The following is a 24,694-nucleotide window of genomic DNA, read 5'->3' as shown; positions in this document are numbered from 1 at the left end:
TAAATCTGAGATTTTGCTAAAAAAAAGGAAAATAGTAACAAACTCGGTTGGAGAATATTGTATTTTAAATCAATTCAAATATATAGATTAAAGTGTGATATCAAGCAATTATCCAACTCCTTATAGATTGCCATGTTAAAGGAGCTAAATTCAGAAATATTCCTACAAAGAATGCTATAGTTGAAAATTTTCAAGTAATTAAAAGGAAAAAAAATGAATGGAGGATGCTTAATTAACCTCCACCCCAAATGTAAGCATGCTTCAAAACTAGCTCCAATATTCCTCATTATTGACGGCTTACAATAGAGAAAAACTTATAATAGTAGTACTTAAATAATGTTTAATTACAGTATTTTTAAAGAATTGGTGTTTATTGGATATTATATTATTGTATAATGTAAGATGGGTAATGACCTCCAATCTATACAATATATAAAAGGAGAGTTTTGGAGAAATTTACAAGATTGCCATTTAATTTATAAAATTATATTAAATTAAATATATATAATTTAAAGGTCATTAAATGTATGATTAAGTGGAGTGAGTGAGAGGTTTTATTATGTCATGTGTGATTAAGTGGAGTGAGTGGGAGGTTTTACTCACCCAAATAGATCAGACAGCGATGACATGACATCAAGCATTTTTTCCCCTATGAAGATTTATTTACATCTTTTGACATTAGGATCTGATTTTCTGGATCATCAGAAGAATATCCCAATGGGAGGCCATACTTAGATCTTATCTTCAACATCAAATCATGATAAAATCCAGTAGCCTCAGAGAAGAAGGTCTTAAACTGAGTTCGGATCTTTGTAAGTCGATCAGGTACAGCACGGAGTGTACCTTTACCATTTTGGGGTGCAGGTGATCCTGCCGAAGCCGCTGCAGCAAAGATGGCCCTCAGCTCCTCAATCCTCCTATAATACAATTGCCATAGAGCATATTCTATATCATGTTGTTCAGCAAAAAGCATGGTCTTCAAGGAGAATTGCTTCATAATTTTCACTCATATTCTGCCATGTGTTAGATATTTTTTGTCCTTTCATCGAATGCATGTGGTGTGAATTGTTCGATTGTGTACTTTCATGGGTCTCATCTTATGCTTTGCTCTACAGATGATCGTTTTAATACATATTGATTTTGTGCATTGCAAATTGATTTTGTTCCTTATTTTATTGTAGTTTTAGGTGAGGCGGGCAGCTTTAAAGATGACAAACGAGTTATTTTACCTATAAGTTATGTTGAAGAGTGACGATTGTGAAGAATTGAAGGTTTTAGTTTATAATGATGAGATTGATTTTAATTTTAAAGTTAATGTAGTGTATAAAGAAGTTTTAAAAATGATGAGTAATTATCCATTGTGTTTAATTCTTTATTGTGATAGATTTTTATCTTCCTACTCCATGATTTAATGTTTAAACATAATATTATGTAATTTGTTTCAAATTTATTATGCTTCAATGTTGATTTGTATAGATTTTTTATTCTCATATAACTAAAATTGTTACTTGTTAATATTCATTCTAATTTTATTTAATTAATTTAAAATTAATGTTTTAAAAATATACTGTGCATAGCTCTAGTATACATAAAACCTTTCTAATTTTCATATTTATCGATTGCAACCTCAACTTAGTTCTACAATTTTTTTTCTTATATAAGGTCGATTTCGTCATTTTATGTCACTTTACATCTAGCTTAAATTTTAGCTTGATAGATGACAAAACAAATAGTACATTTTCACAAAAAATGTGGATCACAAAGGTGTACGATTCCAGAAGAATACTAGTAGTACTATAAGACAAGAAAATAAGTTGTAAGGGGACATGTGAGCCCAAATATTCATGTGAAATCGGCAAATATAGTATAGTTGTTAAACCATGTTTAATTGTTTATCAGAGGCATTTCAATTTTGGAAAAAATATAAAAATAATTGAGGTCTCTTCAAATTATGTCCAATGGGATGGAGACATATGTCTCCTTTAGAGCATCTCCAATGTCGGCGTCAAAATCGCGACGCCGATTTTTCGCCGACGCCGGTTCTGACGCCGAACCATTGGAACCGGCGTCGGCGAAATCGGCGTCAAAATTGGCGTGGCCATGCCGATTCGCGCGATGACGCCGGTTCCGACGCCGATCCTCACGGCGCCATTGTGGGTCCCGGATCGGCGTCAAACCGGCGTTAGATTTTATTTTTTATTTTTTTTCTTTTGAAAACACTATATATACGCGCTTTGAACGTCATTTTCATTCGCACCACTTGTTTTAACGAGTACTCTCTCTACCTTACTTTCTGTTCAAGATCAATAACGAGCAATGGAGAACAACTACGAAGGTACTCCAGTGACTCCCGGGGGGATGGTCTCAGACTCCCCCGCCTCCCGGTGTAGGGTCTTAAACGCCCCCGACTCCCGGGGTAGGGTCCCATACTTCCCCGGCTCCTGGGGGAGGTGGTTGGCCTCCGATGACCGGGTACTACAACATGTACCCGTGGCAGCAGATGATGCCGGGGTGGGCACCCGGCATGCAGCCCCCTATGCAGATGATGCCGGGGTGGGCACCCGGGATGCAGCCACCGGCGCAGCAGATGATTCCACCGGCGCAGCAGATGATTCCCCCGGCGCAGGGGACGCACGAGGGGGACAACGCCTATCGGCCGACTTTTGATTTTTCCACCGGTTCTTCACACACATCGACCCCAACGGATGCACAGTATACGGAGACCTTCTCCTTAGCGGACTTGGGTTTTGATATGAACGAGGTTCCGGAAACTCTCATTCAAAGCCAGGGAGTAGGGCGGGGTAAGAAGAAGGGCAAGGCCAAGAAGGTCGGCGAGTCGTCGCAGCCGGAGGCCGAAATCCGGGGCCGGAGGAAGTGGACGGACGCGGAGAACGTTGCGGTTGCCAAGGCGTGGGTGAGTGTCTACGACGATCCTCTCGTTTCGAACAACCAGAGGATCGTCAACTTGTGGGCCAAGATAGCCGCAGCCTACAGGGCATTTTGCCCTGAAGGGAGACCGTGCACATGGGAGGAGGTCCGGAAGTGCTGGGACCGAATCAGGTCTGGCGTCTCTCAATTTTCGGGTTTGTACGCCAACGCCCTCCGCATGCAGACCAGTGGCCAAACAGAGGAAGACTGCAGGAGGATTGCGGAGAGAGCCTACCCCGATCCGCAGAAGAAGTACTATGAGTTCACCTACTGGAACTGCTACGTTGTGCTCAACGAGTCGGAGAAATTCCGGGCAGGCGTCGACGCTGGCTGGCCGAAGAGGCAGAAACTGAACTATACCCGAGATTATAGCGGCAGCAGCGGTGGTTCGACAGACCTCCTCGAGACGGCCCAGGAGGTCCCGACTCCTCGTTCGTTCGGTCGCCGACCTCGCCCGGTTGGCCAAAGGCGGGCGCAACAGGTTGCGAGGAGGGGCACCCCGAGTTCCCAGGGGGGCCATTCGACATCCCCCCTCGGCAGGTCTACCGAAGAGCTCAAATTCTTCGCGCGCCAACAAACGCGCGCTCAAATGGTGAAGACCTTAGCCGACTTCCAAGCGGCGGTGGACCCGAGGTGAAGGATTTTCTTCGTGTATTGCTCCAGAGCCAGCGTGAAGAATTGGAGGCGATGAGGAGGGACACCGGCGGGAATAGCAGCGGCGTAGGTGGCGACGGAGGCGGCGACGACGACTGTGAAGAAGCGCTGGGCGACGACGGAGACGAGGACGGCGGCGAGGAGTGATTTTGTTTTACTTTTTAAATTAATGTACTTTTTAATTTTTGTACTTTTTTAAAATTATTGTACTTTTTTTTAAAAATTAATATACTTTTTAAGTTTTAATATTATTATTCGAATTTTCCGTATTTGTCTCGTAAATTAAATTTCGTATGTTGATACGAGTGTAAATTAAATTATATAATTGTTATTAGTGATGTGGATAGGTAGTGTGAAGGCTATGTGAGGGCTATTTGATTTCCAGTTGATGTGGCAAGCTGATGTGGCAGGAGAATTGTAGTGCTGATGATGTGGCAGTGTGAAGGCTATATGAGGGCTATTTGACGTCCAGTCTTACTGGAGATGCTCTTATATTCTAACCAAAAAATTAACACAGAGTATACCAATAATGTGTAATTTTATATTAGTAGAAGCCAATTTTGGTATATTTCAACACACTTTATAACTTTCTTCTTTCTCTCCAACTATTATATCTTTCTATATAACTTTAAACTTTCACGATAATGAAATTGTTTTAATTTATTTAGCTTTACTAAAAATAACAAAATAATTATAAGATTGTGGCTAGGTAGGAGTAGTATTGATCATTAATACACAATAAAAAAATAGCTGTAATTGAGCTGGCAAGAACATGGTGAAATGAAGAGAGAAATAAATTAAATATTGAAGTTGAAGAGCTTGTATGTTCGAGTAATTGGTCCCTTGATAAATATAATCTTACAATAATATTGTGTCTTGAATCTGGGGTTGACAGTTTTGGGGGACATGCTTGTTGATTCTGAAATCATCGCAATAAATGCGGATAAAATTGCAATGGTAAGTTTCACACATTGAACTTGATAGGTGGAGGAGAATTCAACTGAATTTTCAGATCCAACTTTCCGAACGACCTAATTTATTGACTCCGAAAATAGTTACAAAATAAAAAACAAATAAAGAATAGGTACAAAATAAAAGGAAAAAAAAACTGTTTGGGCCTATGATGGCAAGGTACGATTTATTAAGGCCCAATGATTTCATGAAGCCTGTTTACGAATTAATGGCCTTTTAAATGGGCCGTCGTATAGAGAACTAGTACAACTTTACAAGAGGTTATAGATTCTCACCGTAAAATATAATCTCTCATTGCTCAACTAATTTGACTTAATCTTCTTATTGTATAGTTGTGAAAATGCTAGAAAGCGTGAATATTAAATTTCGTTAAAAAATAGATTTAATATTAGCTTTGTAAAAAAAGTATTTTTTTACTAATGGCACATTCTCTCTCTTGAATCGGTTAAATAGAAATATTGCTCCACCTAATTGAGAATCCGAAGAGGCAAATAGTAATGCACATTAATTAAAAGGTTAAAGAAAAATTAAAGGGAATGAAGAAAGGTGGTTCCAGAAAGATGTCAAATGCCACTGATGATTTACCAGAGTTTTTCAAGGTTTACACCTCTGCTCTAAGTTCCGAATTGATGGTTAGTTATTGCCTTTGTTGTTATTGTTGTTGTTTTTCACATACTCTTGTTTGATTATTAAATCAAATATTTGATTTCCCCTTTTTTGCATATATAATAGAGAATTCCACCAGATTTTATCACCAAATTTGCTGGGAATATTCCGACAACGTGCACGTTGGAAAGGCCACATGTTGCATCTTGGAAAGTTGATGTGTGCAAAGTGAAGGATTGTTGGTTTTTCCAAAAGGGTTGGCCTAATTTTGTGGAAGATAATTCTCTAGAAGATGCTGATTTTCTCACATTTTGCTATCTTGGGAATTCCTTGTTTTGTGTCAACGTATTCTCACCAAATGGTTGTGCAAAAAGAGGTCAATCTGCAGGTACTAATGTTCCAATACATGAGGTCCATCCAAGACAAGTGGAAGATATCAACAAAAACCCTAATTTCACCATTGTGCTAACCAGTGGCGGATCTAGGGGGGGCAGGAGGGGGCGGTCGCCCCCTCCGTGCGACTATTTTTCCCTTATCGGGATGTAATTTTACCATGTCCGCCCCCTCCGTTTGCCTCCGGCGTCGCCCCGAATAACCAAAAAAATAGCCATGTCCGCACTAAACCAAGCTAATATTATATATTCCGCCCCCTCCATTTCCGGATCCTGGATCCGCCACTGGTGCTAACCAAGGGATACTTGAAGAAGGGGTGTGAGGTAAGCTTTGATTTGTACTCCTTATATATGTATGGTTCATTTTAGGACACTTCTTCGAGTTAAAACACATAATCATATTAGCTCGCAAATACATTAATATCAGTTGGCATCACAAAACATGTCAGTTACTTCGTTGATTCTTAATATAAGTTCCTGACTCTATTAGAAGCTAATATGTTATGATGCCAATTGATATATAAGTAAATTGATTATGAATTTCAATTCATAATTTTAACAAAGTGATCAAGGAAACCACTCCCTATATACATATATAGAAAGAGTGCAAAATGGTTGGTTTAGTCATTGATTAACTGATACGGTGCAGCGTATGCCACGAAAGTTTTGGAATGCACACATGGAAAAGCATAAAAAATTAAGACTGGATGCTACTCTTTGGGTGGAAAATCAAGAATGGAATGTGGGAGTGTTGAAATGTCATGATAGAATTTTAATTAAAAAAGGTTGGCCAAAATTTGTTAGAGAAAATAATCTCAAAGCTGAGACTTCAATCACTTTTCAACTCACTAATGCCAAGCACCTGTCTTTCATTGTCACATTTTGTAGACCCAATTGAGGTCATGCTGACAGTTTCATTCCCACCAAAATATGGTTGTCTACTTTGATATGTTATAACTTATCAAGACCGTGTTTATTTACCTAAGTTTATCGTTGAAGTGTTTTTAGAACTTTATAAGTTATTTTGTAAATGACATGTTGCTAGGTGTTGAAGATTATTTTTGGGAGCAATTTATTTTTGTAAAAGATTATAAGCTTTGAAGATATCATTATGAGAAAACAAATTGAGGCTTGAGCAATTTGTGAGAGATAATAATCCCATTATCATCACATTTTTTCTCCTCAATTTGGGATAGTACGATTTTCCAGGCAACAAGCCCAACCCTCTCGACCTGCCTACAGTTTAGCATGCCCACTTTCTGTATTTAAAAATAAATTCCTCTACCCTCTCTCCCATTAAAATATTCAACTACTTTTTTCTCTCTATTTATTCTACCTAACACTTTCTCCTAAAATTTCATGTCACTCAAGAACATGGACATCTTAAGTGAGGGAGGTTGTATTAAAAAACGAATAAAGAAATAGCTTAAAATAAAAGAAAAAAGTAACCTCTTCGGAGTAATTAAATGTTTCATATAAAATGTTTTACATTTGTTTCAATTTAGTACAAAAGTATTAAGTTTACATATTTCATACAAAAAGTTACATTAGTGCTTTAAATTAATACATTCTATTTAGTCCATACTAACACTGTTACTTCCAATTATATCATACATACAAAAATTTTTATCAATGTTTCAAATTTGTACAAAAAGTTTAAAACTAAAACTTTCCATTAATTATTTCAAACACAATTATTTTTATTACTCACAAAATGAAAAACACATAGAAAAAAATTCACCACTCTTCACCATCAAATTAGCGAATTGCATTTTATTGTCGAAGCTTTCTCATACAACAATGGAGAATACAACTAAAAAGATATTGAATTTTTTTGAAAAAAATTAAATATTGACTTATTGACTGTTTGAAGCTCAAATTAGCCATTTTGTAAAGATGAAATGTGGACTTATTTTATATTGAGTTCTATAAAGAATACAATAAAAATAGAGTATATTGAGAGACAAATTTTTTTAAACCACGATCAATTGATGGAAGAATTGATATTGACTATTATTTTTTAGAGTGATTAATTGTATTAAATCTATAATTATTCTTTTATTAGGATGATAAGTTGGACAAATTATAAACTAACTAACGGTGTTTAAAATATTAAACAGATGTATTAATTTAAAACACTAATGTAACTTTTAGTATGAAATATGTAAACTTAATACTTTTTGTGCTAAATTGAAACAAAGTTAAAACATTTTGTATGAAAAATGTAATTACCCAACCTCTTTTTGTCCATAGTTTTAAGAGGAAAAGTTCTTTTATACTACCTTTGTCTAAAACAAAAATAATTAAATAAAATAAAATTATAAATGGCGTGAGTTCTAATGCGCAATTGATAAAATATAAGAGAGAGAAAGGGAAAAGATGGTGGAAGTAGTATTAGTGGATTGTGAAGTCCACATTTAAATGATACTCCATGTAAGATAGTACTCCCTCCGTCCCTGAAAAATTGACATATTCCATTTTTATCCATCGTTTTGAAAAATAATAATAAATAGTTAAAGTGAAAAGAAAGAAAAGTAATAGAGAGAATAATATAGACATGAGACTTCTCTACATTATTCTTTTTCGTACTTTACTCTCTCTCCACTTTAATAATTTATTACCATTTTTTTAAAACGAGTGTAGAAAATAGAATAGGTCAATTTTTCATGAACGGAGGGAGTATTTATTTAAAAGTTTCCATATTTAAAAATTGATTTAATTTTGATGGTTGCTCCAAAATTATACTAAAAAGAGATAATATTTTTAGTTGGAGAGGTGCGTACAAATGCTAGAGGCCAACAATTAATGATTATTCTCAAGAATATGCCTTATTGCATGGGCATAATTTCATAGAATTAGGTCATCCGCAACGCTGTCACTTATCCGTCCCTTAATCGTCCCTTAAATTACTATTCATGAGCTCCCACTGTACTTTTTTTACTCCATCTCTTAACTAAGGGACGGAACCTGCAACCCTCCATCTCTTATTTGTCCCTTAACCGTCCCTTAAATTACTATTCATTCAATTTCATTTTTTATTTTTATTTCCAACAAATTCAATTAATAAAAACACACTTCATTAAAAATAAAATAAACTTACAACATAAAAAAATACAACTTAGAATTCAAAAAAAAAACACATAATTAAAATCCTAAAAAAATAAAAATTACAAAATTTAAAATACAATTTTATAGAAAATAAAAAAAACTATTCCGCCGACGAATCATCCCCCGAAGGCGGTGGAGGTGCACTGAAGCCACCTGGAGGCGGAATACAAAGTTGTCTTGCCATAAACTCAATTCCGGCAAGATAGGTTTGGTATTGGGGAGGCGTTATGCGGGAAGTGTCCGCCATTGTGGCGGTCATGTACATGGACATTAGGGAGTTCGAGGGTGCCCCCGAGCCCGAGCCCGCCTGTCTTGATTCGGCTCGGCCCCTCCTCCCTCTAGCAGCCTTCGCCGCATTTCTCCATTGCAGCCGACGGCGCCCACGGGAGGACCCCCAGCATCGTTTGTCGTGCCCTCAACCTTCTGCGAGGCATACTCTTGTAGGGCGCTGCCCGAACCGCCCTCACTAGACGAGTATTGGCCACCCGCCGTGTGCTTCGTGCGCTTCGAGGTCGAGCCCGAGCTGGACCGGACACCGCCGGCCCACCTTTTCTCGTATTTGACGATCTCCCAAACATCGACATGTTTGAATTGTTTGGCGGTGTCGTCGAAGTAGACTCGCAAAGCCGACCTCAGAATGTCTGCTCCCGTGGCTCCGCTTTGGTAATGAGCCGCTTCACTCTTGTAGATGGCACAGAATATTTTTGACCTCTCTGTCGACTCAGTCAAAGTGAGCGCGGAGCATCTTATATGTGCGGTTCGGCTTAATCTCATGGTAAGCCTCGGTGACCTTTTCCCAGAAGCACTTCCTAGATTGTTGATTCCCGACGATGATACACTGCCAGCGTTTCTTTGGGGCTGTACGGATGCCGGCCTAGATCCTTCTCCTACTCCTCATCCGCCTCGGCCTCCGCCTCCTCCTCTTCCACCGCCTCGGCCTCCTCCACCGCCTCGGCCTTATTTCGGAGTGGGTTCAACGGAATAATCCTCCCGAATCTGGGATAATCCATGCGAATACCTCGGGGCGGAGGGACGGGCGTATGCATCCACATCAAAATGGGGTGGTTGGTACCCCCCGGCGTCGACGAACCCTGGATGCCTGGCGTCGACGAACCAGAACCACCACCTAGGACATTGTACATGCCCCCCAGTTGCCGAACGCGTTGATGTCGAACACCCGCCGGAGCCGCCACCGCCAGAGTTTCCATCGCCGAACATTTTGTGATAAGAGGTTAGATGAAAATTGGAGAGGAAATGGAGATGATTTGGTAAGAATAAATGTGTATTTGTGTGTGAAATGAGGATGAATTAGGAGTATTTATAGAGTAAAAAAATAATAAATAATAAAAAAGAAAAAAAAACGGTAATATTAACGGTAATATTACCGTTTTTCATTTTTTAAATTTTTAATTCGAATTTAAAAAAAAAAAAATTTATTGCGTCAACGTGACGATGCCCACTCGCGGGCCGGCGAGTGGGCGTCACGCATGGCGCCGGAGCGCGCCTCGTCGCGCTGGCGCGTGGCGAGACGTTTCGCCATTCGTCTCGGCGGGACAGAACGCTCGGCGGGCTGGAGACGAGACGGGGCGCTGCAACGCGTCACGCCGCCATCTCGTCTCGGCGTGACGGATTACGGGCCACCCGCGTGACGCATTGCGGGTGGCCTAAGTTTATCTTAGATGTGTTTTTAGAACTTAGTACCATAAGTTGTTTTTGTAAATGAATGTTGCTTATGAGTTATTGAAGTTTAATTTTGGGAGCAATTTCTTGTTGTAAAAGACTATTGCTTTTAAGATATCATTATGTAAAAATAAACTGCGGGTCGATGAATTTATTTTTGGGATCTTAGAAGTTAAACAAATTTATTTTACAATTTATATATTGTTCAGAAATGGGTAAACTCTTAATCATCTGTAATGGTATTCTAAAATCTAAAATTGAATAAGAAAATAGTTCCAATATTAATGGTATCTTAAAACCCATCTCATTTTGAATTTTTAATAAATATTTTGAGATTTTATGAATATAAAAACTGAGTGAATAGAGAATAATTTTTTAAGTTTGATACATGGCATGTTAACAAATTCAAACACAAATCTTTATAGCAATGCCAAAAAATTTTATAATGAATAATACTGCCTCCGTTCATGAAATGTTGTCCAAGTATGACTTGGCAGGGATTTTAAGAAATGTGAAAAAAAAGTGAGTGGAAAAAGTTAGTAGAATGTAGGTTTCATATTTATATATTTTTTTATAATAGAATGTGATTGTAATGATTTAGTTGAAAGTGAGGTTCATTTACTAAAAATGAAAAAAAAAGCAAAGTGGACAATATTTCACGGACGGACCGAAATGGCAAAACTGGACAACATTTCACGAACGGAGGGAGTAGATAAAAATCATTAGTTTTTTAGAATTATGAGATTGACTAAAATTTGATCACTATTCATAATTTTTTGGGATATTGGCATCTAATAGTATGAAACTTTCAAAAAATTGGGTTTTTTCTATGAACTTTAAAATTGGCAAATAATATCACGAACTTTACCTAGGGTTTGTTTTTTCCCACGAATGAAAAAATCATGTTATTTTAATAGATTGAAGAACAATTTTGGAGGGTGTGCTTCAAGAAAAACTATCTTCAAAGATTGAAAAACTTGAAACCCTCAAAATTGTTGTCGAGAAATTACGAAAATAAATCCGTATCATAATATTATTTGTGGGAATTTTTCATTCGTGGGAAAAAACAAACCCGGGGTAAAGTTTGTGATATTATTTACCTATTTTAGAGTTCGTGCGAAAAACCCTACTTTTTTGAAAGTTTCATGATTTTAAATACCAATATCCCTAATTGTTTTTAGCAATTTGCTCATTATTTTATGAGATCTAAGACGTTCTTTTATATTTTGTTGAGAGTCAGGAAGGCCTTAAGGCTCAATAAATATATCTATAGATATGGGCCTTTTAAGTGGGCCTTAACGTGGTACCTGTTCAGCTCTGCTAAGTTGTAGTAGTACAAATTTTAAACGTATGAAACTCATTGTTGACCAACATGAACGTATGACACTCATTATGAAACTTGTGAAGGAAATAAACTTGCGATAGTTACATGAAGTCGTGAAGAATCCAATAAGATTGTTTCAGGCTTTCAGCCAAAAAAATATTGTTGACATTCGTACTTAATACTAACTTTCTATTGTAACTAGTATCTGTGTTTTCCATTGTCCATTTTATTAATAAATACTCTCTCCATCCGCTATTAGGAGTCTCATTTTTTTGGTGGCATAGATTTTAAGAAATGTTAAGAAAAGTGAGTGGAAAATTGTATATATTAGTTTTAAATGAAATGTGAGTGGAATTGGTTAGTTGAATGTGGGACACTGATAGAACCTTGTTCTATCAGGATTGAGCACACACGTTTGTAACGAGAATAAAAGAAAGATAAACCCTAGTTGAGGTGCTAGGGGGCGATTTCTGCCAGAACTGGGAATGAGAATAAGTAATTAACTTTATTTTTCAATAAATGAAAATACGATAGAATTCTATTATATAGAATTCTAAACCCTAATACATGTCTTGCTAATTAAGAAACATAATTAAAATAAAAGATTACAAAAGATATGGAAAATAAATAAAGATAAGTAACTAAAATAAAAGATACGCTAAAATATTGGAGATGATCTTCGGCGAGATTTGCTAGATTGAGGACTCTATCAACTCCTCCGCCGTTGAAAACCACCTTGTCCTCAAGGTGGGAATGAGAATTAAAATCCAAGCTTTATGTGGCATGAACTCATATACCACCATCTTCCCATTTCTCTTAACACCATATTCCAACGATTGAACTACATTATTATGCTGAAGTTTGAAAACCACAATCAATGCATTCTTGAACCCTTGAGCTTCTTGTCCAAATGTGTCTAACGGACTTTCTGATTCATGATTCAATACCATTGCCATGCAAGACCAAGTGATGAAGATCATAACATTGCTTAAAACCTTCACATATGTTATGCAAGAACGACTCCCCCAACATCTGCTCCGGAACTCCTGAACATTAGTTCCGCCTACATTATATTGCAACTGATTCATCATCTGACAGCCAAACCTATTTAAACAAGAGCACTTCTCCAAAGCTCGAGTATAACAGCTCCCAAACTTTAACAACGTAATCTGGAATAATATCTTCACTTTGTTAAAAAATGCTACACACCTAACAAAATCCTTCCCATGCTCATCCTCATGAAGCTTATATTCCCTTCTTTCTTCCAAATAAATCATGTAGTAAGATGGACCACATCGCCGACAAACAACACTCGAAAACTCTAAGGAATCGTCGCCGGTGTCCACCACGCAATTTCGAAGCAACTCGAAAGATGAGGAAGGGTGCGGTGGTTGAGAAGGTGGCAGTCTCCAACGTCTACGGCTGCTAGATTTTCTACCCAAATGCTGTCGTGGAGGGATCGAACGGCCATCAGCGACAATTGCTGCCAATTGATACATTGGAACTTCTTGTGGCAGAATAACTTTTCCATGTTGTCCTTATTTAAATAAAAATAGAATAGCCGTCATCAGTCATGTTCTTGTAGGTTCCAACCTTCGGCCATTTTATAGATTGTTTTGGCAAAAGGTGAGTTAATTCAATCTCACTCACAATCTGAAAGAGTTTTGCAGAATCCTTCGAATATGGTACAGGATGAAGAATGAACTGACTCATAATAATAGGAGGCAAGAAGTCGGACAATGCATCAGGCCATGCTCGATATGCTGTCTGCCCCAGTAGAGTATAACCACCGGCAGATCCACCCAAAAAATCCAAGGATACACTTGTCTGGTTGTGCGCCGTTAGAGTGTCGAAAAGGCCCGAGGTTCTACAGAGTGGAGAATTGAGAATGGAACCGCCACCGCTGCACTATCATCATACCCAAAGTCTTTGAGCGGATTAGCTCTTGGCTCTATTTTAATGGGGAGTCGGCTCCTCAGGGAGGGCATAACTGTACCTATGATAGGATTTCTTCTCAAAAGCAGTGCGTCATCTCGGGGAGGTATAGCGCGAGCATCACCGTATAGATCTATGAGAGTCGTTGCGTCGACGAAAACCCCTTGAATATGGCGTGCCTCAACCTGCAAATTTCCGTTATCCATCTCGCAATTTAGAAGTTGCAAATCAGCATCCACACTCCGATCGGTATACGACTTTGGAGTACCAATACAATGGATGGATCAACATCATTTATTACATCCATATCAAATTCAATTCCATTAGCAAATATCTTGTTCGATTCCAGATTCATGTTCAAACTCAAATTGCTAATAATTGACTTGTAACTACTCTCATTAGCAAATATATCGGTAGACGCCACATTCAACCGTTGAGTACCAAATAGACTGTCAACAATTACCTGTGAAACCTCCTCGTCTGATTCCGAAGCAAATTGATTGTCTCTTAATTGCTTTTCATCGTCTACTTCCTCAGTAAATTCCGGAGTAAAATGGTAGCAAACTGCCAATAGAAAATCATCCCACCCTTTGCCTTTATTGTTTTCCTCCCAGTACGTCATCCACTCCGATGGCGGATGATCAAACAAGAATTGGGTCAGGTATAAACGATCATCGAGCGGCATGTACTGATTATTGAAGTAGTGTTGGATTTTATGAATCTAATCCTGAGCATTGTCACCGTCAAAGCAAGGGGGGTCGACGCGAAGGCGCGGTAAGGGCTCGGCCTTGAAGCCCAGCGACGGCAGTGTGATCGACGGAGAAAGTGTCCAACACCGCGCAGGCGCTGCGACTGACTGCTGGTCTGGCGGCCGAGTATGCCACGACGGATGTGGAGGTGAGCGCTCGTCAAGGCTGTCCGGAGGCTCCTCGGTCAGTGTACGATGTCTAAAATCGGCTAGAAATTCGTCGTGAGCAGCTACTAGACGGCGTAAGTCCATGAGTATCTCAGTGATATCGCAAAGAGCGTGTTGTTGTGATTCCATAGTTCGTCAAGAATCTTGAGAAAGTGGATTGGTTTTTTTTTTCGAGAGATTTTGGGGAAGATTGTGGCGTGAGATTTGAGGGAATTTGAGCGGTGGAATGGGATGGAGGAAGAGTAAAAAATGAAAGCACCAATTTGATAGAACCTTGTTTTATCGAGATTGAGCACACACGTTTGTAACGAGAATAAAAGAAAAATAAACCCTAGTTGAGGTGCTAGGGGGCGATTTCCGTCAAAACCGGGAATGAGAATAATTAATTAACTTTATTTCTCAATGAATGAAAATACGATAGAATTCTATTATATAGAATTATAAACCCTAACACATGTCTTGCTAATTAAGAAATATAATTAAAATAAAATATTACAAAAGATATGGAAAAGAAATAAAGATAAGTATTAAAATAAAAGATACGCTAAAATATTGGAGATGATCTTCGGTGAGATTTGCTAGACCAAGGACCCTATCAGACACTATTACCATTAACTCCTATTCGCGGACGGAGGGAGTATATAGTAATTAACAATTAACATATACTATATAATACATTTGATAAAAGTAGCTAATTCCTCGAGAATTTGAAATTAATACCCATTTTATATTATAGTACTTCATTCGTCCCAAGGAAGATGACCCCTTCCTTGGGCGACAGGAAATTTAAGTAACTTTATTTTGTATGTAAAGTGGAGAGAGGAAATAAAGTAGGGAGAAATATGTTTCCATTTTTAGTAATGATCATCTTGGTTGGAATAAACCAAAAAAGGAAACTGATTCATCTTCCATGGAACGAAAGAAGTATAAGACATGAAATTCCTCACTATTTGTGTTTCATAAAAAAGGAAGGGAATTAAAACATGGAGTACTTCCTTCGTCCATAGAAAATAAGCAAAGTTGTAAACGGCACAGATTTTAATAAGGAATTGATAAAGTATGAGAGATGAAGATAAAATATGGTGGAAGTAGTATTAGTGAATTGTGAGATTCATATATATAATGATGTGGAGGGTTAGAATTAGTTTAAATTTTTTTTATTTTAGAATTAGTCTAATTTTAGTGTACGGTCTAAAATGAAAAAATTAGTCTATTTTTGTGGACGGTGCATTATATTCCTTGCCCTGCAATTATATTCCTTCTAAAAACATTTTACTCCTTTGTAGGAGTATGTCGTATTTTAATTTTATCAACGTCAGCTCCCCAATTCGAATTGTAATTCCTCCTTTCTACTTGAATTCATGTGTTTTTCATAGACAAAATAAGTATTTTGTCCGCTTGGTTCTTTCTCTCAAGGGAAAGTAGTGTAAAAATAAATAAACTAGAAGTGCTAAAAATCTATTAATACTTTCCATTTAATATAATCATATGTAATATCATAAATATAGAATCTGTAATAATAAAAATTTTAAATTTTCCAATATGTTAGCTCGAAATTCAAATGTATAAAATTATAATTAATTTTTTTACAATATAAAATTTAAATCAAATTAGCCAGCATTTAATTAGTCTGTAACTCGAATAAAGTTAGACTTACATTTTAGCATAAGAGCCGCGGGCCGGATCGCACTTGGGTCCCGGCCCGTGGCCCCCAGCGTTAAACCACTCCATTTTCCGGCCTGGGACGGTCCCGGTGACGCAGTCACGTCCCGGGGCCGTGCCCGGGGTCGGCTCGGCACAGGGTTAATCGTCCCGGGTTGTGACGCGATGCGGTCCGGCCCAGCGTTATATGGGGTTCGGGCCAGACCCGACCGAAAATTCAATTTTTTTATTATTAAATTCGAAAATGTATCTATAAATACCACTCCATCCATTTTCATATCTATTCAACTTCATTTCTCTCCCTCTCACACTATAAAATTCGAAAAATACCTCCTTGCCATGAAGGTCAAAGAGCAATCGAAGCTCAAATCGCCCGAATGTTAGAGGCGGCGATGCCCGTAATCCAAGAAGAAATCAATAACGAGGTGGAACTCTACCAAGCTGCTATTCAAACGTGGAACGAACAACACGTCCGGGTACCACGTACTCGGATGTATATCCACCGAGACCGTGAACAAGCTAGTTTGCGGCTTTTCACGGATTATTTCTCTAGAGATCCTCGATGGAGTGATCAGATGTTCCGTCGTCGGTACCGGATGCAGAGGGCTTTGTTCCTGCGCATCGTCAACGCATTTGTAGCTCGTGACTCATATTTCATGCAAACCATCGATGCTGTTGTATATCGACTTTATAGAAATGCACATCTGCCCTACGCCAACTCGCTTACGGAATGACTGCAGATATGTTTGATGAGTACCTCCATGTGAGCGAGCAAACTGGACGAGTGTCTAGCTAGATTCTACCGGGTAGTGATCGAAGCATTCAAGGATACATACTTAAAAAAGCCAACGACCGATGATGTTCGCAAGTTGGTGAACATGCACGAGCAGACCCACAGCTTCCAGGGGATGCTGGGTAGCATCGACTGTATGCACTGGCAGTGGAAGAATTGTCCAACGGCTTGGAGAGGACAATACACTAGCGGGCACAAGGGCACACATCCAACGATTGTGTTGGAGGTCGTTGACGACCAACGATTGTGGATCCGTCATGCCTACTTTGGTGTAGCTGGGTCGAACAACGACCTTAATGTGTTGAACGAGTCTCCATTGTTTAACGACTTGTGTGCCAGGCGAGCGCCGAACGTAGAGTTCACGACCAACCACCGTCGGTACAGTATGGGGTACTATCTGGCAGATGGGATCTACCCTCCATGGCCCGTGTTCGTGAAGACTATCATTGTTTGCCCAAAAGCAAGAGGCGGCTCGAAAAGATGTGGAGCGTGTATTCGGGGTTATGGTGAAGGGAGCGACCCATGGTTGGCACCGTCCACTAATCGCCGACATCATGTATGCATGTATCATAATGCATAACATGATCGTTGAGGATGAGGGATAAAATGTCACTTTGTGGAGCGACGATCTGCTCTCCAGCACCACCAGTATCTACATTGTCACCGCCCCGCCCGTGCAGGGTGTTCTTCCCGACATGCGCAATGTCATGGCCCATTCAGCTGCGATGCGCTAAGAAGAACTACACACTCGCCTCCAAGCGGATCTAATTGAAGAAATTTGGACACGCACCAACGTTTTCCAGCATAGACGTTATGTTTTAATGGTTTTTTTTTAATTTCTTTGTTGTAATTTTCAATTTCTGAATGAAGAACAACTTTTCCGTGTTTGAATATGTTCGACATTTTTAATTTCACGCGTAAAATAGGTTGTAAATTGTGAATAGTGCAATTTAATAGTTGTGGCCTGGGATGAGCTTACATGATTAGAGGAATTGTGGCCTAGGACTCAAATTTAGGGGAATGTTGACGTGAATGGGACATGAGGCCGAATTAGGGACGAGGTGGATGCTCTAAATGACATCCCTCCTACGAACTAAAAATAAGAGATGAGTACTACTATAAGATATAGTAATAGCATAATGAAAATGGGTGTGTTTTAGGAAAATATGAAAATTGTAAGTGATGCTAAACAGTATGAGTAGTACTATCTCCGTCCCTGAAACTTTGTCCTAATTTACTATTTCGGTCCGTCCCTAAAAATTTGTTCCATTTCACTTTTTACTATTTTTTATAGTGAAATTCATATTCCACTAACTTATTCATACTCACATTTTATTATAAAATTAATATATAAAAGTAGGATCCACATTCCACTAACTTTTTCAACTCACTTTTCATTACATTTCTTAAAACCTGTGCCGGGTCAAAGTGAGACAATATTTGGGGGACGAATGTAGTATTTTTTAAATTTAATGTTGTAAATAGGATTTAAAAGGTTGGATTTTAATTACGGAAATTCTTAAAATATCTGAGGAGTATGAATTAAAATGATAAAAATGTCGGAAGTGTAACAATAATAATGTTTAATTTTAATTATTTCATCCTCTTTTACTAATCTCTCACGCCATCAGCATATAATAACCAAGTCAAATCTCAAAAGTTACACGAAGGGGTAAAATAGTAACTCCGAAAAGTGGAATAACCAAAGAAGCAGAACACTGTCCTCAAGAAACTGTAAAAAGGCATAATTGGCTGTCACCATTTACCAACCTGCAGCAGCGACAGGTAATTATTTTTCCTCTGCTTCAATCCTACGGCCACCATCCATCCCCACAAACCAATCCCAGCCGTTGCTCACTACCTCGGAAAAAAATAATTTCACAGCCCGAATTACAATTTTACCCCCCTTCTGCCATTTTTAAAATTTTTATTTTTTTGATCTTCGAGGCTCCCTCGGCCAAATATAAACAAAACAAAACAAAGCTCTCTCTCTCTCTTGCTTTTGTTTTTAGCTTTCTGCTTGAATGGAGGGGCCTTAAAAATTCTCTCTGCTTTGCGATTCCTCATTTTACTGTACTTTGTCGCTCCAATCTCTGATCCTCATCTTCTTTTAAGCTGTTTTGTTGCTTCTGCTCTTGTTAATTTATCCTCAGGTATGCTCTTGCTGTGCATGCAATTTCTGTTAGCTCAGCTATTCAATTTATTGTATTTCGAGATGCAGTTTCTTTTAATTTTTTTTCATTTAACTTTATGTTCAAGAAAGTGAGCTTAGATCTTGTCAATTTTTGAAATTATTTCTGGTTTTTTACGTTTTTTTCACTCTGACTGGTGTTCTGGATCTTCTTTGATAGTATTTCTAGTTTTCAAGCATTTTATTTTGTTGCTGTGCAATTTTGTTTTGAAGGAATTTTTTCTGCTGTCGATTAGACTCCTGAGATGTGTGTGTATGTATATATGTGATTTACTCCATGCAAAATGTGAAAACCTTCTATTTTTATGAGAGAAATACGATATAAGAACGGCGGCTCTTACTTTTTGTTCCTCATGTGTTGAATATCGATATTGATACGCATTTGCCTCTTGTTTAATAGGAAAAACTGTGGAGTATATATCTGTGTGAGTGACATTTTTGTTTCTGTGGTGAACTGAAAATTTATTTTGTTCGTATTTTTCCATTTTCACGTTTTGATGTTAAGTAAAACTAGTATTTTATTGTTCAGGGGAGGGTAGGCGCTGTTGAGTTGGTATTTATCTTGGACAAATCTGTTTCAACTTTACCTCTCATTTCTAAAAGGTTTATTTCAAAGGAAAAAAAATCCGTGTTAAAAAAGTGATTATTTCTCAACCTATTGAGTCGACAATTTATGCATGCGATGCTAGCAGTTGGTTGCATAGCTACTGACTGCACTGCCATTTTGGGATATATTTTTTGTAATTTGAATTTTGACAGCCATTGAAAGATGCTCCTAGTTGTGCATTTATGAAATTGTAATAAGTGATTGAGATGAGGATTTTGTTGTTACTAGTCTGTTTTCGAGGGAGTGATCGACCTTGATATATTTTTTCATTTTGCAGGTTACAATAGAATTTTGAACTTAATGTTCCTGTGATGGCTTCGGCATCAGATTGTATTTCTCAGAGTGGCCTGGGGTTAAAAGAACGCAATTACTTTGGGTTGTCGGATTGTTCCTCTGTTGATAGCTCTGCTGTCTCAAGTTCTCATCTTGAAAGCAAGAATAATATGAATATGAAGGCCACAGAATTGAGGCTTGGTCTTCCTGGATCACAATCCCCAGATAGAGATTCTGACTTCTCCCTATTAAACTCGGTTAAGCTTGATGAGAAGCCGTTGTTTCCATTGGCTCCATCCAAGGATAGAATCTGCACTTTGTCACAAAAGACAGTAGCGAGTGGAAACAAAAGAGGATTTGATGACACTATAGATGGCTTTTCTGAATCCAAAACTACCAATTTTTCTGAAGGCAACTGGATGTTCAATGCTACTGGTTCTGATCCTGGACAAGCAAAATTAGCTGGTAATGTGATTTCCATCAGGCCATCAGGGACTCAATTAGCCATTAAATCTGAAGTACCGGCAAAAACATTACAAGAAAGTACTAACAAGATAATTGGTACTAACACTGCTAATGCACCTGCTGCTAAGTAAGTACACAAGCATAAAGAGGGGGTTTAGAGATAAATATTCTTTTAGCTGTCTATTGATTTGAGATTCAGATTGCTTCTAAGCTAATGACTGTTGTAACTGCTATTTTGTCTTCTCTTGCAGGGCTCAGGTTGTGGGTTGGCCTCCAATCAGATCTTTCAGGAAAAACTCTCTGGTCACAACCTCAAAAACCAACGATGAAGTAGATGGTAAACCTGGTCCAGGTGCTCTTTTTGTTAAGGTCAGCATGGATGGAGCTCCATATCTGAGGAAGGTGGATCTCAGAATGTACTCGGCATATAAAGAACTTTCTTCTGCGCTAGAGAAAATGTTCAGCTGCTTCACTATAGGTAAATCTGGTCTGTGAGATAAAGATTCTTTATCTATCCTTGCAAATCATGTGATGTTCCTTCTGGTTTAGGACAATGTGGACCTCAGGGAGCTCCTACCAGGAAAATGCTGACTGAGAGTAAGTTGAGGGATCTTCTTCATGGATCGGAATATGTGCTGACTTATGAGGATAAGGATGGGGACTGGATGCTTGTTGGAGATGTTCCATGGGAGTAAGTTTGTACTCTTTTGCTTTGCTTATGTGTACAATAGCTGCCTCACGTGATGTACTGATAAGTATAGTGAAACAAATGTGGTCGAAGGAAGCTGTTGCATCCGGGAAAACTGAGAGTCACAGTTAGCCTTGACTAGAGTTTCCTGGGGTGACAGTTGACATGCATCAACGGTTTAATAGTCTTGTAATTTAGTGGAAGTCACTAGCTGTAGGGACTTCTATATCTTGCTGTTCTGAATTCGGTATATACTGACTTAGTTAAATATATATAGGCAACTTTGAAGTTGAACTCTCTAGATATTTCATATACTCATATTCTGTGTTGTTCCTATATATACCTAGAGAATTGTTTCATTTTAGTGCAATTGCTAAGAAGTCTTTTATTATCACTGTTCTCATTATGTTTGCAGAACACATGGAAAGATTAGTACGATTTCCTTGTCAACATGTTGATTTGCTCGCCTAGTGAAACTCTTTTCATGTGCTTGATTGATCTCCTGATCATTTTTTTCAATAAATTCCCGTGACAGGCCACTTCTTTGATTTGCCTCTGTTATTGGTTATTGCAATTCCAGCACACAACTGTTACTTATTGGAGCCTTTATATCTGCTTTCTAAATTTTACTAGTTGCAACTGCTTAATGCATCAGATATCTTCACCCCTGCATACTCTGATCCTGCACTATCTATTTCACAGTTCAACCTCCAACTTGTTACATTATTTGCCTCTGCCATACAAGCATGAGGCCCAATCCATTTTCTTCAACTTCACCTCCTGAAGTTGGCTCCTGTAATTCTGGGAGGATTGATGAACATATGCTTATATCAATATTTTTTCCCATTTGATAGTAGTCAAATTAATCGGATATGTTTAGTTTTTATTTTACTGGTTATCTAACTATTTCATCGTGATACTTCTTTAGGATGTTCATTGCTTCATGCAAGAGACTCAAAATTATGAAGGGGTCTGATGCTATTGGATTAGGTGAGCATTGTCAATTGGTGTGAATTAATTCATTAACTTTTATGCCCTCCTCGTCTGAAATGCTGGGTTTTTTTAAAAGAGCCTATGTGTGGGAGTTCTTGGTAAGATTTAGTCAAATAATGTATCTAGGTTTGCATGAGTATTCAATTTGTATTTCAACATCATTATAACTTTATGCATTTTTCTATACAGCTTTCTATAGTAGTATGAGATCTCTGTAAAAAACCAATTGCATTTGGAAACAAGTTTTGTATTTATGTTGCAATAATGAAATTTCTTGCTGAAAGGTTCAAGTTCTTTTCAACTCCTCAAACATTTTAAAGCTAAGAAGAGTTTCATGTGTCCATGTTTTGTGTGGGATCTTGCTGTGTATCCATGTTTCTACAAGTACTTTTACATTTCAGCTATATATTATACTAGTCTGTACAACTCTGTATTGTATGAGTTCCTGTAAGGATGCTGTATCTTTTTTTTACCACCTGCTGTTTTAATCAGTAGGGTCAGGGTAACATGTTATGTTTTTGAAAGGTCTATTGACCCTTGCGTACTGACCTTATATTCTTTAATTTTCAATTGCTGTACCAACTTTTTGTATAAATATTACTTTGGGGTATTATTTTGTAGGATCATTGGTATTGTAGTTGGATTGGTCTTGTATGATGATGTGCACTGACAGCATTGTGTATACAATTAAAAGAAAAAAGCACAACATCTTACTAAGGCTATATGTGTATGTACGAAGGATTTTGTTATTCGTACTCGACTTCATGTAAACTTATAAGTATTAGATACATGTTGATAGAAGGCTTCTCATTTGGCTTTATAATATGGTTGCAGCTCCCAGGTCAGTGGAGAAATGCAAGAACCAGAACTAGAACTCAATGACGATGGTTGGTTTCTGTCGGCATTGTCAGGAGTCTTTTAGGTGTGATTACGGGAGTGATGTGCCACAGTGCCTTCGTCTTGGAATCAGATATCAATTTTATTTGCCTTCTGGTCTTCTCATATGGTTTCCTCGAGTGCTTGCTGCGTCTGCGTTTTTATTTGTTGTTTATCCTAAATCTCGATTTCTTAGTTGAGGCACAATAGTTCCACACTTGAAATTTTTATGTATGTCAAGGTTGTACTTCTCCATTTGAAGAAAGCTACTGATTGTGTGTGATCTAATACTTGTTAGATAAGTGACTGTTTGGATTGATGTGCATTTGTTTGTACTACACAATATGGTGATATACTCAACTCAAATTTCAGGTAACACTTAAATTGGGACTGAGATGAGTTTTAAACAATGTTTTTATGCTGAAAATTAATCATTTTTGTGAGGTTTCGTATGGATCTTTTGATGCATGTAAGGTAATTAACAGCATAGGCTCTCTGATCGATTGTTATTTTTTTTGTATAGTTTCCTCAAATATTCTAGAATTTGCATTATCCGTTTAGTGCAATGTATGTTGCTTCTGTGAAGTTGAAATTATTCAAAAATCTCATGATTAAATTGGTTTACAATGTCAAGATTTTCTCTCGATAATTGGTAGGAATATGGCTTAAAAATGAGTGAAGTGATGACTTCAAACTCTTAATGAAAATGTAAACACTTGTATGTGGACTTAGAAGTGCAAATGGGATTCATCATTAAGGGCAATAACAATTTACTTAGTGGATGTCACTTAAACAGTGAATTAATCACTATTTATATATCATACTATCTTTTTTTTAATTGTAAATGAATTAAATTTATCATACCATCATTTATTGTACTGCTATACATAATAAATTTCGAGATCGAAGTGGGTCATAAATAGACTATACAAGTTGTACAAGAGGTCCTATCACAAAAACGTACGTATACACATAACTATCATTCACCCAGTCTTTGCCCAATTAAATTATAATAATAAATAAAAAAATACGTGCATGCATGTCATCCTATTGGATACTCACTATATGTTGAATATTTTTTATAATGTGAAAAAAATATTGTTCTGATTCTCATCCATCACCTCTGCCGATTGCATTGCTCTTCAATAATTTTTTGCTTGATTTGATTAACTGGGCTCCAGCCAAAGAGTACTGTAGTTTTATCTTGGTGAAATTTGTGTGAAAGTACAAACTAAAGATGCTTGCAACTTGTACATAATAGACCATAGTACTACTACTCTCTGATGTTGCACATCTTGTCTACTTCTACCTAACCATCACCTAATTTTTACCAACACATATATGATTGAAGCTTCCTGAGTGGAGATATTATAGTCCAGGATCCTATCATAATTTATGTAATACTGTTAAATTGAATGGTGATAATTATCTAGACTTAAGTTTTCAGATTCAATCTCATGAACTAAACATAATATATAGTTAATGTTAAAAGTTAAGGTCGCCGATCCTATGCGAGCACAAGATATGCTCGACGAATTGACACGCAGCGTACTCACACACCAACTGTTTGGTAAATTGCCACAATGAAATAACAAGATCCTTTGGGAATTGAACTCTCGGCTTTATTGAAA

General features: G+C 37.7%; 2 protein-coding genes across 3 annotated transcripts; both read left to right on the top strand.

The window, feature by feature from the left end:
* Positions 1–5,040: 5,040 nt before the first annotated feature.
* LOC121774154 (B3 domain-containing protein At4g34400-like) lies at positions 5,041–5,714 on the top strand. Of its 2 annotated transcripts, none has more exons than XM_042171069.1 (2): positions 5,041–5,153; positions 5,287–5,714. In XM_042171069.1, the coding sequence occupies exons 1-2, from the start codon at positions 5,091–5,093 to the stop codon at positions 5,704–5,706; spliced, it is 483 nt and encodes a 160-aa protein (XP_042027003.1). In that variant the 5' UTR covers positions 5,041–5,090; the 3' UTR covers positions 5,707–5,714. The 2 variants fall into 2 exon arrangements, with proteins under 2 accessions (XP_042027003.1, XP_042027002.1); XM_042171068.1 differs by having other exon boundaries at positions 5,048–5,186.
* A 13,220-nt stretch (positions 5,715–18,934) lies between these two features.
* Positions 18,935–23,388, top strand: LOC121775067 (auxin-responsive protein IAA9-like). The gene is made up of 6 exons (XM_042172029.1): positions 18,935–19,123; positions 20,046–20,633; positions 20,758–20,984; positions 21,056–21,197; positions 22,123–22,184; positions 23,022–23,388. The coding sequence occupies exons 2-6, from the start codon at positions 20,080–20,082 to the stop codon at positions 23,057–23,059; spliced, it is 1,023 nt and encodes a 340-aa protein (XP_042027963.1). The 5' UTR covers positions 18,935–19,123; positions 20,046–20,079; the 3' UTR covers positions 23,060–23,388.
* Positions 23,389–24,694: the final 1,306 nt, after the last annotated feature.

This window comes from Salvia splendens, chromosome 17 (assembly GCF_004379255.2).
Source record: "Salvia splendens isolate huo1 chromosome 17, SspV2, whole genome shotgun sequence".
Classification (NCBI taxonomy): Eukaryota; Viridiplantae; Streptophyta; class Magnoliopsida; order Lamiales; family Lamiaceae; genus Salvia; species Salvia splendens.
Note: the sequence above shows the minus strand (reverse complement) of the source record. Positions and strands in the feature narration are given on the sequence as shown.